The 14,971-nt window shown below is 44.8% G+C and overlaps 1 protein-coding gene across 1 annotated transcript in view; it reads right to left on the bottom strand.

Moving 5' to 3' along the window:
- Positions 1–872: 872 nt before the first annotated feature.
- LOC126236299 (asialoglycoprotein receptor 1-like) overlaps positions 873–14,971 on the bottom strand; it is a 41,546-nt gene continuing 27,447 nt past the window's right edge. Inside the window, exon 5 of the mRNA XM_049945494.1 lies at positions 873–1,203. Within this exon, the coding sequence (XP_049801451.1) occupies positions 1,040–1,203 (164 nt within the window). The 3' untranslated portion in view covers positions 873–1,039. The remainder of the gene's footprint in view (positions 1,204–14,971) is intronic.

Genomic DNA, 14,971 nt, shown 5'->3' with positions numbered 1-14,971 from the left:
AAAATTATACTACGCTATAAAGGCGGTTCATTCTTTTTCCAGTTCTGACAGAAAATTGGCAGAATAAATATCCGGGCAATGGAGGATTTGTCAGTTAGTTATAGATACATGATCTGGAAACAGTCTTAGGTTCTGTCAATATTGTCTTTTCATTAATATACAGCCTGGACAACAAGTGTCGCAGTCGGCTCCTCTGAGGCACACCTGAAGTCACTTCTACATCCGTCGATAACTCTCCTTCCGAGATAACGTGCCGTGACCTCCCTACCAGAACTGCTCAATACAGCCGCAAAATTCGCTTGTGCCCCATACGATGTCACTTTGGATACTGAGTACAGTTATAGATTAAGTTCTTTTCGGAAGTCAAGAACTATAAATATTGCTTCCATGTAACTGGTGTGTTTCGTGCGATCAGCGTTTCCGAAATCTGTGCTGGTGTCTTGGAAGAGATGATTCTGTTATGGTTGAACACACAATATGTTCAAAAAAATAATACAGCTGTTGGTTATCAATTATATTGGACGGTAGTTTTGCGGACGACTTCTTTCAGTTGTTTCTCAACGCCGCAGATAATATTTATTTCCCTCATATTTGCAACGGAGCAGTGATGAAATGAATGACACAAGACAGGGCCGGCCGCTGTGGCCGAGCGATTCTAGGCGCTTCAGTCCACAACCGCGCTGCTACTAAGGTCGCAGGTTCGAATCCTGCCTCGGGCATGGATGTGTGTGATGTCTTTAGGTTAGTGAGGTCCAAGTAGCTTTAAGTCTAGGCGACTGATGACCTCCCACAGTGCTTAGAGCCATTTGAAGCATTTTTTGAACACAATACAGGAAGGCATCTGACAATGGAAATAATGATGAAACCCCACATGTATATAGTAAAATATATTGACTGACATAAATATGGAAGATACGTTAATGCATTTCAGGCTATTGCAGGTAGCTGCGATTTTGTTCCAAAAAATTTTACACACGTCGCAGTCGTTTCAGCAGATTGCACAGGAAGCAGTTTTGAGTAAGTGGGCAGCGGCGCGCAGCTAGTAGGAGTCGTGCTCGCAGACGTAGGGCAGCGGCGTGGAGCAGGGCACGTCGTTGAAGGCGCCGTCGCGGCTCACCGTCACGCAGTTCTCGCCCAGGTGGTGCGCGTTGTCCGGCTGGCCCGGCATCCAGCGGACGTAGCCCGTGTCCTCCAGCAGGCCGCCTGCGGGCACACAAGCGTCACTCCTAACGGCTCGCCGCACTGGCCGCATAGTCACAATGAACTCATCTAGCGTCATGTATCCCACAGGGATCGATATTAGGTCCCAACATCTCCCCTGTTCTACTGTGCGTACAACAGGTATGCCGATAACCTCCAGCTATCATTTAGTCGACTTGGTACCAGCTATCGACAAAGCCAATACTCATCTGTGTAAATAAAGTCGGTATAGAATATACGAAGTGATTCATATTGACTTTTAAAAAACCCCAACTGGTGTAGATGACTATGAGAAAAGTGTTTTCATATAAGACAATGGGGCCACAAATGTCGGGAAATACCATATCTAAAATGTGGCTTCACCAGATGGCACATGCAGCGGTAGATCCTGTCGATCCTATTCTCCCCCGTAGGGGCAGTGCTGCATATCGCTTCGCTAGGGTACTCTATTTCCGTTCTTTCATTATCCTATGTGACACGGTAGTAGTCGCGGTAGCGGTAATACAAGACTGCGATGAATCGCTTTACATTTACGGAAACAGAATTCCTTAGCGGAGCGATGTGTAGCACTAGCCCCTTTCCAGCGACAAATCCAACCGCTGCAAATGCGTCCGGTTACGTCATTCGGTGACGTCACACGTTCAACGTTTGTCATCCAGTTTTGGGGTATTTCCCGACATTTGCGAAGCCCCCAGGATCTTATCTTAAATTACTTGTCCCAGCGCCGTCTACGCCGCTTCGGGGGTTTTAAACGTTAATAAGAATCACCCTTTATGGTGAAAGCTTAGTCCGACTGAAACCCAAACTGCCCAGGACGGTCATTCTAGGATCATTAGCCTGAAATTTTGAGAATCCTGGCAATCTTTAATCCTAACTGGGACAAACATGAATATCTCCCCCTCAGCAAGGAGTCTACAAGCAGAGTTGCAAAGTCTACCATAGGCTGCTGTAGACTACCATACGTAAGCGTAGACTACTGTATCTTTCATAGTAGGTTTCCTTAGTTAAGGTCGTACCCACGTTACCTTTACGTTAGGTGTGTTGCATAAGTCTCGGGCGTTACCTCATAACGATCGCTCTCTTTACTTATGCAATAAGTATACACTCCTGGAAATTGAAATAAGAACACCGTGAATTCATTGTCCCAGGAAGGGAAAACTTTATTGGCACATTCCTGGGGTCAGATACATCACATGATCACACTGACAGAACCACAGGCACATAGACACAGGCAACAGAGCATGCACAATGTCGGCACTAGTACAGTGTATATCCACCTTTCGCAGCAATGCAGGCTGCTATTCTCCCATGGAGACGATCGTAGAGATGCTGGATGTAGTCCTGTGGAACGGCTTGCCATGCCATTTCCACCTGGCGCCTCAGTTGGACCAGCGTTCGTGCTGGACGTGCAGACCGCGTGAGACGACGCTTCATCCAGTCCCAAACATGCTCAATGGGGGACAGATCCGGAGATCTTGCTGGCCAGGGTAGTTGACTTACACCTTCTAGAGCACGTTGGGTGGCACGGGATACATGCGGACGTGCATTGTCCTATTGGAACAGCAAGTTCCCTTGCCGGTCTAGGAATGGTAGAACGATGGGTTCGATGACGGTTTGGATGTACCGTGCACTATTCAGTGTCCCCTCGACGATCACCAGTGGTGTACGGCCAGTGTAGGAGATCGCTCCCCACACCATGATGCCGGGTGTTGGCCCTGTGAGCCTCGGTCGTATGCAGTCCTGATTGTGCCGCTCACCTGCACGGCGCCAAACACGCATACGACCATCATTGGCACCAAGACAGAAGCGACTCTCATCGCTGAAGACGACACGTCTCCATTCGTCCCTCCATTCACGCCTGTCGCGACACCACTGGAGGCGGGCTGCACGATGTTGGGGCGTGAGCGGAAGACGGCCTAACGGTGTGCGGGACCGTAGCCCAGCTTCATGGAGACGGTTGCGAATGGTCCTCGCCGATACCCCAGGAGCAACAGTGTCCCTAATTTGCTGGGAAGTGGCGGTGCGGTCCCCTACGGCACTGCGTAGGATCCTACGGTCTTGGCGTGCATCCGTGCGTCGCTGCGGTCCGGTCCCAGGTCGACGGGCACGTGCACCTTCCGCCGACCACTGGCGACAACATCGATGTGCTGTGGAGACCTCACGCCCCACGTGTTGAGCAATTCGGTGGTACGTCCACCCGGCCTCCCGCATGCCCACTATACGCCCTCGCTCAAAGTCCGTCAACTGCACATACGGTTCACGTCCACGCTGTCGCGGCATGCTACCAGTGTTAAAGACTGCGATGGAGCTCCGTATGCCACGGCAAACTGGCTGACACTGACGGCGGCGGTGCACAAATGCTGCGCAGCTAGCGCCATTCGACGGCCAACACCGCGGTTCCTGGTGTGTCCGCTGTGCCGTGCGTGTGATCATTGCTTGTACAGCCCTCTCGCAGTGTCCGGAGCAAGTATGGTGGGTCTGACACACCGGTGTCAATGTGTTCTTTTTTCCATTTCCAGGAGTGTATTTATAGAATGCCCTAAAAATTGGAAGCGATGAACTGTCTAGAAACTGAGTGAGGACATGTTGAAGACCAGGTAACATACGGAACATTTTTCTTCTTCATTACCCTTCTGTCTGGTACTTACAAATAAACAGTATTTAGAGCAAAACTGAAACTGTCAATGTTTAATTCCGATTTTATTCGACAATTTTTGATCAGTAGCATGAAACATAAGGAGGCTGTAGCAAAAATAAAGAGAAGCATACAAATTTATCGTATAGCACTGGAAATCGCGGTTTGCTAAGCAAAAAGGAAAAAAATAGCAAAACAAGAATACCGGGTGATCAAAAAGTCAGTATACATTTCAAAACTTAATAAACCACGGAATAATGTAGATAGAGAGGTAAAAATTGACACACTTGCCTGGAATGACATGGTGTTTTATTAGAACCTAAAAAACAACAACAAAGTATTGCTAGACGCGTGAAAGATCTCTTGCGCGCGTCGTTTGGTGATGATCGTGTGCTCAGCCGCCACTTTCGTCATGCTTGGCCTCTCAGGTCCCCAGACCTCAGTCCGTGCGATTTTTGGCTTTGGGGTTACCTGAAGTCACAAGTGTATCGTGATCGACCGACATCTCTAGGGATGCTGAAAGACAACATCCGACGCCAATGCCTCACCATAACTCCGGGCATGCTTTACAGTGCTGTTCACAACATTATTACTCGACTACAGCTATTGTTGAGGAATGATGGTGTACATATTGAGCATTTCCTGTAAAGAACATCATCTTTGCTTTGTCTTACTTTGTTATGCTAATTATAGCTATTCTGACCAGTTGAAGCGCCATCTGTCGGACATTTTTTGAACGTTTGTATTTTTTTTGTTCTAATAAAACCCCATGTCATTCCAAGCACGTGTCTCAATTTGTACCTCTCTATCTACATTATTCCGTGATTTATTTAGTATTGAAAGTTATACTGACTTTTTGATCACCCAGTATGTCAGCCATCGCTTCAATACATCGTCAAAGTTATATAACACATGTTACACTTATTTATAAGCAAATTTCACGTTTATCAATAATAAGGAAACTCTTGTCTTTGATCATGATAAAGAACCTTCTACCTAGTGCAAAGCAGTTACTTTTGGTGCAAGTACAATTTACTTGCACAAATTTTGTAGACGCGCGCGCGCGCGCGCGCGCGCACACACACACACACACACACACACACACACACACATATATATATATATATATATATATATATATATATATATATATGTGTGTGTGTGTGTGTGTGTGTGTGTGTGTGTGTGTGTGTGTGCAGGCAAATTGTACTTGCATCAAAAGTAACTGCTTTGGTTACATAAAAGTACAAAAGTTGGGCGATCAACCAAATGTCGTTGCTTATAAAACTCAATTTATAGTCTCTAAGGATATAAAATACACAATGGACCGACACCCAAGAACTGCAGCTCTAATTATGGGCAAAACAAACAAGCAACAAAAAATGAAATAAAAAAAATTAAAAAAAAAAGAAAAACAACGAAGAGAAGTCGTCGGCTCCCATTTTCTCTCTTACACAGTCATTTATGTCTCTATCCCCATCAATGCTACCAATACGACCGGTAATCCTACCACTGACTGCGTCGTTTAGGTAGTGTACCAAAAGCACCGAACCGCAGTTTTGGTGGAGGTCGACTCTGTCTAAGTATAATAATGGATGAAAATATAAACTGTATTGATCACATATTAATAATTAGCAAGAAAACATCAGCAACTCCTCTTACACTATAAACACATGAAAAGGTCTTCCATTTGGATCTTAAAATAATGGATGAAAATTTATACTAGGTTGATTACATGACAGAAAATTTCCAAGAAGGTTTGGGTTGGGTTGTTTGGGGGACGAGACCAGACAACGAGGTTATCGGTCTCATCGGATTAGGGAAGAAAAGGGAAGGAAGTCGGTCGTGCCCTTTCAAAGCAACCATCGCGGCATTAGCCAGGAGCGATTTAGGGAAATCACGGAAAACCTAAATCAGGATAGCCGGACGCGGGATTGAACCGTCGTCCTCCCGAATACGAGTCCAGTGTGCTAATCACTGCACCACCTCGCCCAGTTTTCCAAGAAGATATTAGCAGCCTTCTACGCTTTATAAAAAAAAACGAAAAGTTCTCGCTTTGGACCTGAAGAAAGTAAACGAGAATTAGTGCAAACACTTCCACTTCCAGTTGCCGATTACAGTGACGTCATCGCACATGGTCTTCCTCTAGGTAGGTCACGGCGTTTGGAGATGGTCATGAACTCGCATACAATGTACCACTTATTTCACCACCTTATCCACAGCTAACCGTGTTTACGTGCAGACAAGCGTCAGCTTTACTGTAGGGGTGACGATTATCGCTGAGACAACCGGTTTTCTGTTATATCGTTTTTCTTCCATGCCAGTTTAACCTGACTGTTAACCCGCTCAAAATAATCAGTTTCTGTAATAACAGATTTACGGTTCATATTCCTATTATTTCCTGCAATAAATGCGGCAATCTAACAGAGATTCACAAATTTTCACTCCTTTAGTTTCAAGACACATAGGAAAAAAATATGAAATGAAAAAGGTCAATAAAACTTAGTTCGTCCACCGTTCGCTGCTTTAATCTAAAAGTAATAAGTGGTTGAATACTACAAAAAATCACTAGTATTCTCCTCTGGATTCTTAGTTACTGAAACTCTGATTAAAAATCATGTTGGGGACTATACCACTGTTTGGCCTTGCCAATATTTAGTGCTAAAGAGTGAAAACTGAGGTTGAAGAACTTTATTTTTCGTCTTAATTTTACCGTTCTCAAGGACTAGAAGCAGATAAAAGCATATTATTTAGCCACAGGCAGCGATTAGGTACTTTCTATTTTTATTGTATACTATGAATTTAATCAATTTTTTAATTTTTTACTGTTATCACAGTTTCCTTCCTCTTCTACTATTTCATAGAAATGTCAGGCATACCTTTAATCGTTCAAACCATATTAAGCATTGTACTTCACTGTTACGTCACTTTGTAAAAATATTTCCAGACTAGGACTGATCCCTTTCTGCAATACACCGGATGTCCGCCGACGACAGCGAGAAGCTTCCATATAGACAAATTAGGGTTAAGTATTACACACAGCACGTACACTATGTGATCAAAAGTATCCGTACACCCCCAGTGAAAACATTGCAGCCATCGAGCAAAGGAATAGCGTTCAAAGTGTCCTCCACGGACATAACCGAAGCCCACGTGACCATCAGGCATCGAGCCGTCGGTGTAAACCACTTCGTGGCATCGGTACATATCAAGAATCGAGAGGAAGTGAAAGCGGAGACCCGCGGGGTTAACTGAGTCCTTAGGGCCATGTGGAAGGTCCAGGCAAAGCCGCTGCCTAGTGTACACCATGGAGGTGCACGTGAGTGGACCTCGAGTATAGGTAGTAAAGGCAAGGACTCTAGTTCGGATGGTAGGAATAGGACGCGAACGGCAATTGTAAGGCCTGACCTGGGCCGCAGATGCGGGAGATGAACAGCCGTGGGAGGGAAAAGGAGACGGTAATTCGAATGCGCAGGAGAACTACGAACGTGTGTAATGTAACTGGCGAGCAGTTGTGCACGCTTAACCTTCAATGAGGACGCTCGTCACCGGACTCGTCCTAAAAGCTACCGTCGCTAGTCTAACGCCAGAGTGGTGCACTGGGTCGAGTAAACGCAATGCTGAGAGCGCCGCCGAACCATAAACCAGACTCCCATAGTCAAGGCTCTATAGAGCTGCAGCAGCGTAGAGCGATCTGCACTCCAGTTGGTGTTGCTCAGGCAGCAGAGCGCATTGAGTGCTTAAGCTGACGAAGGTGAGGAAGCCAAGTCAAGAAGGCGTCGAAAACCATCCTAAGAATCGATATGTCTCCACTACAATGAGTGGATCGTCATTAAGGTAAAGTTCTGGTTCCGGATGAACGATACGACGCCGACAGAAGTGCATAAAACACGACTTTGCGGCTGGCTAGGCGCCGCTCAGCAACACCAGTACTGGAGCAGCAGTACGAAAAGCAGAAGTCGTCTGCATACAGAGAACGTGAGACGGACGGCCCTACAGCTGCTGCTAGGTCGATAATAGCCAATAAAATAGAGATACCCTGAATAGAGAACCCTGCGGGACTCCAGTCTCCTGGGTATGGGGTGAACTATGGGAGGCTCCACCTGGACACGGAAAGTACGGAGCGACAGGAAATTTTGGATAAAAATCGGGAGCTGGCCCCGGAGACCCCACTCATACAATGTGGCAAGGATATGATGTTGCCAAGTCGTGTCGTAAGCTTTTCGTAAAAAAAAAAAAAAAAAAAAAAAAAAAAAAAAAAAAAAAGAAGAACGTTGGTGAGGCTGATGGGCCGATAGTTATCCACATCAAGCGAGTTTTTTTCCAGGTTTGAGCACTGGTATGATGGTGCTCTCCCACCATTACGATAGAAAGACGCTATCACACCAGATCCGGTTGAAGATGACGAGGAGATGTCGCTTCTAGTCAGACGAGAGATGTTTAATCATCTGACTGTGGATTCGATCTGGCCCAGGAGGTGTGTGGGGGCAATGTGCAAGGGCACTGAGGAGCTCCCACTCTGTAAAAGGGGCTTTATAGGTTACACTGTGTCGTGTAGTGAACAAGAGGACTTTCCCTTCCTTCCATCCGCCATTTGAGAGTGCGAAAGGCTGGAGTGGGGTGGGGGTGGTGGGGGGGGGGGGGGTAATTCTCCGATGCAGAGGATCGAGCATAGTGCTCGGCAATCGCTTTTACGTCGGTAGATAACCCGCGTAGATGCTAACGCCAGTGACACCTGTTAAGGTCTGGTACCCAAAAACACGTCCGATCTTCATCCAGACTTAGGAAGGTGACGTATGGTATCCTATGGTCAAGACATACCTCTCCAAACACTCCTGTTTCCGTGTTTTTATAAACTGGCGAACGCGGGCACGGAGCCGTTTAAAGACTATTAGGTGCTCTAGGGAAGGGTGCCGCTTATGCCGCTGTAGAGCTCGCCGACGCTCCTTAATTGCCTCAGCGACTTTCGGCGACTTTCGCTGGGGGCATCCAAAATAACGAGGGATCGCGTTTTCCGCCGCAGAAACGATCGTTGTAGTGACCTGCTCAACCACAACATCGATTGCACCATGTGGGGGAGATTCAACGGTGACAGCAGAGGTGAAGGCTTCGCAGTCTGCCTCGTTGAAAGGCTATCTGGGTAGGCGTCCATGTGCATGACGCTGGGGGAGTGACAGGAAGATGGTGAAGTGGTCACTACCACACAAGTCGTCATGTGCGCTCCTGTGGACAGGTGGGAGAAGTCCTGGGCTGCAGAGGGGTAAATCAACGGCCGAGTAAGTGCCGTGAGCAACAGGGTCATCTGCTGCCACCGACTGAGTACCTGTGCGATCGACATCTATTGTGTCTGAGGGCACAGAGAGATCTAAGTGCTCAGCGGATGCCAGAACCTCGGCTTCATCCTCAGATGCAGAGCTTGTAGGAAGCATTGGTATGGGTGCCACTGCAAGGTCTGGGTTCTTGGAGGTATTCTTCCTTTTGGTTTTCTCTCACTGCTTCTTTGGTTTTATTGGCTGGGAGGACTCCTGAGTCAGTCTCAGAGACTGAGAAGGACAATGAAGCCCTATGACCAGTTTGGTGTGGTTGCTTCAGCCACTGGCAGGTGTCTGCCACTGGTAGGAACCTGGGAATGGCTTCTCTGGCTGAGAAGTGGGGACTGATGTCCCTGATTTTTTTTGGGGGGGGGGGGGGCGAGTTGCTTTCAAGGTAGGTAGTGCAGGAGCCACAGGGAGGGAAGTGCTCCCCACCATCAAGGGGCTGGTTGAGTCTGATGGCTCTGAGAGTCAACTGCACATGGCAGAATGGAAGGTGCTAGAACCATTGTCGTAGCGGCAGCGTAAGTGGAGGTCATATGCACAGGATGGAGCCTATCATATTTCCTCCTAGCCTCGGTGCAGGCCAGTGGGTCCAGCGTCTTGTGTTCCATGATTTTCTTCTCTTTCTGTAAAATCCTGCAGTCTGGCAAGCAAGGTGAATGAAGCTCTCTGCAGTTAACACAGATGGGAGACGGGGCACATGGAGTATTGGGATGTGAAGGACGTCTGCAATCACGACGTGTGACACTGGTAATACTGGGGGAAGACATATGCCCAAACTTCCAGCACTGCATCAGAAGAGGGATATCTTGTTTCACATCATAGTAGTAAACCATCACCTTGACCTTTTTGGGTAATAGGTCACCCTCGAAGGCCAAGATGAATGCACCGGTGGCAACCTGATTATCCCTCGGAGTCTGATGGACATGACAGACAAAATGGACACCTCGTCACTCTATGTTGGCGCGCAGCTCATCATCAGACAAAAAAGAATGTCCCTGTGGAATATAATACCCTGGACCATATTTAAGCTCTTATGGGGTGTGAGGGTAACAGAAACATCCTCCAGCTTGTGACAAGCAAGTAATGCCCGTGACTGGGCAGAGGATGCAGTTTGGACAAACCCTGCACCTCCCAAAACTTGTCCTCTAAATGCTCCACAAAGAACTGAGGCTTCATGAAAGATTCCCCATCAACTCTCGTACATATGAGGAATCAGGGTGAATAAGCTTCACTGCCATCCTGGTGTTACTCCCATGGCGTGGCCAGGGAGGGGAATGATTTGGGGTTGTATTTCTTAGCATTGAAATTAGACCTTGAGCAGTTAGAAACTGCTGGGGGAGGGGGCGGGGGGTGGTCACCAGTACTACGCATCATGGCGTGTCGTCCGCCATGATGCCAACCAGGCCGACCAGGAGCCCTCCCCACAGGCGACACCCAGCCACAGGAAAGGCCACCTGGCAGGATGGCCATTGCCGGGAATTCGGATGCCCCAGGGTGACGGACATCTACTCCTTTGGGCGAGGGGAGTTAACGGCGCAGCCATCAGCAGAGCGATCCCTGTGCAGTCGGGGGGCTACAACCATCAGGGTGCATGGTGGCCCCACCACAGCAGACTGGCTACCGTGCTTGATATAAGGGCAAACAAGGAAACAAGTCCATTATCATCGTCAGTGCAGAAAAAGATACTGCTCAGTGGACGGAGGAAAACACACCCACGATGGGGATATCGCCCAACAGCTGGAGAAGGAGCGGATGTCCAGATCCACGTCGACGAAGGATGTGAGAGATCTCAGTGCATGATGGACACGATGCACCATTTAAGGCGCCCTTCCGCAATTGGCTCGCTCTTCGGGAAAATTTTTAAGAATGGAGGTCAAACTCCGCAGCGGACCATCACATAAAGGCCGAAAGTGTGAGACTCCTTTTAGTCAATCGCCTCTTACGACCGGCAGCAATCTCATTTATTATACGTTGGATTCGCCCTTGTTTACGACAGTATTAGAACACTTTTACGCAGTGCTCTCCATCTATAGTATCATACTTTTATTACTCTGGTAGTAAGAAAAATGTTACGAAATAAAAAAGAAGCTAACTAGAAACGTTTGGAGTATTCTCAGTCCTAAATACAAGAAAGGACACAAATAGTTGTGGAATTTGATCGAAAGAACTTATGAAGTAATTCCTCAGCAATACATCAAAGCGATTTCTTCATTCGTTACTTTCATTTGAAAGTGGTATGATATTGACGTTCAGGGAAAGTACACATTCTAATGACAGAGGCATAACTGAATGACAACGTATCGCCATTACCCATGCTAATGGCTGCTCTTCTGTGGTGCTTGCAAGTGCTTACGCAACTACGTAATGGCCATTTTAAACATAGGAAGCTAATGCGGGCAGTCCCTACTTCGCTCTGTCCCTGTTCTCAGTCGTATTCCCAAGAACTAGACAGCAAGAGGCGCGATCAGCGGAGAGTGATCTCTCCTTGAAATATGCCTGAGGTGGAGTCTCCACATGTAGGTCGTCAACGATATAAACTTAAGTAATATAACCGATTTATTGTATTTTCCGTCATCTAGACTCTGTCGGTTTGTGAACTATCTCATAAACTCTACAACAATTCAGAAGTTAAATAGTAGTTAGCGCTGGGCTGTCTCAAGAAGGAAGCACCATCATTTCTGCTTTTAACTCGATTATTGTTTATCCTCCTTTAACTACGACCGTAACGACTGGAGAAAGAATTACTCAGTTCTTATAAGAAGAGCTACCACTAAGGAGTTGGACTGAATCTCCAGTCCACAGCTCAACGCACACAAAAATAGAGCTGCTATCAGCACTGTTGCAAAACGCGACCGCAAATGAGCGAATTTCATGACCATTTACCTTTTATATGGCCTACTTCTCCAACTACAGTTTTTGGCAGCACTATATCTTTTAGTTGGAAAGCTACTGAAATGTATGCGAACAAATGAGCGCTACAGCAGAAACGTTCTGGGCTGTTGAGTCATCTGTTGTAGGGACTACTTCCTGAGATGGGATGTAGCCCCTTTGTTCTTTTCTTATCGAATGAAGCTCTTAGCAAGCATTTTGACAGTGTCCTACAGCAGATGACGTGCGAAATAGTTTAATTAAATATCGGTACATTCTCTAGAGTTACTTAAATAGAAAACTGCCAACAGAAACGGAAAAGATCGTTATGGCTCCAGGATTAAACAGAGAATTGACAGCAAATGGAAGAGATCGATACCTTCCGCAACAAGAAAAACCTACCAGTGACAAACTAAAGTATAAAAGAGAGGCGCAAACAAATCAATGAAGAGAAAAATTACAGAGAACAGCACCAACAGCTACAAGAGTAGACTTCTAACTGGAGTGAGCGTGGATAAGCAGGAATACATGACGAAAACGAAACGTATATTACTAAAATATAATATCGAACTACTAACATCCGGTTCAATTAAAATGTTACGAATGAATATGAAAAATACGGTAAAAATATGAAAAACCTATTTTAACATACACTGAAACAAAAATTAATCCAGGGAAATCAGTCAACACCAACTGTTGGAGTCAGACCAAAATAAATGAAGACAGTATCCCCTGGAGAAGACGTATCAACTTCATGGATGCTCCTGCATACTGTACTCTAAACGTTTGACGCTGCTGTTTAGCTGAACGTTACGAACTAAATATTAGAAGCGTTATAAAAGGCTCCAGACAGTTAACCTGAACAATAAAAGATATAAACACACCAATAGCAGTACTAATGTTCTTTGGTATCATAGACTTCCGCACTTCAGTCCCACATGAGTATATAACAAAAAATTTCAAAAGAACAGTGAGCAGCAAGTCCTGAAATCTCAGATACCTCCATAGAGAAATTGATATAAATCATAAAAGTAATCACAGAGTTAAACTACTTTCAATTTAACAATTCATTTTATTTACAAAAAGGAAGCCTCCCAATGACAAGTCCAATTTCGTATCTTAATTAATAACATTTGATCTAGGACTTTTTCCGAAATAAAAGAAGCCAAAAACATAGTATCTTACAGTCATAGATAACACAAATGGAAACAAGAGTATCAGTTCTCTTTCTTAAACACAAAATCAAACAATACAACGATATGTTACATACTTCCAGGAAAGAAAAGGTGCATACATCGAATCAAACTAGTTATTTTTTGTTTTTTAATCTGACACCCAATAGGTGTACGTAATACAGACCATGCAGAACATCTTCAAACAAAGTAACTATCAAAAAAGGCTAAACGCATCGCATAACGCAGACACAAAATTGCACTCTGTAATAAATCAACAACATCTCACACATAAAACTAGAAACGTCTTTATAAAACATGGAATATAAACGCATTAAAACCAAATAGGACAATTCAAGAATAACAGTGACAGCGGAAGAAGATAATTACATAGTTCCTTGATTCACGAATTTAAATGTATTAATTGAAAATCTAAATACATGGGACTGACTACTAGACACTTAAATGTTGGATATCAACAACATTGATCACTCAGTTTACCCAGTCCCCATGTGCAGGACATTTAATACGAGAAAATTGTCACCTCATTAGGATAAGAAATGGCATGGAAGACATATCAAAATAACCGAAAACTGGAAGAATATTACAATACCATAAACAACAAAGAAAATACTATCAGTGACCAGGGATGAATTCACAGAAGAACAGTATTCCCACTGAATCTCTCTCTCTCCCACAGAGCAAGAGAGAGAGAGAGAGAGAGAGAGAGAGAGAGAGAGATGAACATGGCCATAGTACAACCACTACCACGCTATTCACCTGTCTTTCCTCTCCAACCAGCAGCTCACTCCACTGCTCTCTATAGCTACCATAACACGTCAGTTAACCTAGCAGTAAGAGTGAAGTACAGTACACAGCAAAAACGTAGCTCAGTGGGCGTGGGCAGTGAAATGGAAGACTGATATACATGGTTGATAGAAAGATTGCCACAGAAGTGTGTGTCCAAAAGTACTTACTGAGAAGCAATGAATACACCTAAAACGTATCAAACATTAGAGTTCCCAAATTTCAGGAAATGTCGTTTTTAACTCCGCGAACTAAGCTGTTTAAGCGTACTATGTATGGGAATAATTGAGTAATTGCAATGGAAACACCTACATTAAGAAGCCAAACAAGCTGATGATAGTAAAATTATAAAAATCGACACAGAAGGTGAGAACTCTTTCCTAAAATCACTTTGTGAAACCATATTGGCAAATTACCACCACTATATTGTAGCTTGTATGACGCTGAAGCAATGACAGAAGCGAAAGAAAATTAAGGTAAGTAATACAGAGACTAGGAGAAACTAAGCTAGTGCTTATGTTCATACACGATAAATATCCTGTTACAACCTTAACATAAAATTTGAACCAATTACCAATTCGTTAAATCATCAGTTCACTAAACAAAATAATATCGAACCTAAATTACTGCAAATAAGGAAGATATTTATTATCTTGATGATTGATTAAAACGACGTGTTTCTTGCACATTATGGTGTTACGGCTGGTTTCATTCTTAGAACATTTACCTGTGGCGAGTTATGCTAAAATTACGATGTATATGGTCTGGTTGCCGTGTATAATCTTAAAGACCAAATACAAAAACAGTGATCATTTTGGTCCTTAATATGGTATACGGCAACCAGGCCATTTATATCATGGTTTTAGCACAAGTCAGCAAACGGCAGGTGTTCTAAGAATGAAACCGGTAAGAACAAAAACAAATGTTTAATATTACAGCTGAAGTGAATTTCATTAAAATTAGTGTTAGTT

Source organism: Schistocerca nitens, chromosome 2, assembly GCF_023898315.1.
Source record: "Schistocerca nitens isolate TAMUIC-IGC-003100 chromosome 2, iqSchNite1.1, whole genome shotgun sequence".
Lineage (NCBI taxonomy): Eukaryota > Metazoa > Arthropoda > Insecta > Orthoptera > Acrididae > Schistocerca > Schistocerca nitens.
The sequence above is the reverse complement of the archived record's forward strand: the minus strand, read 5'-3'. Positions and strand labels throughout refer to the sequence as shown.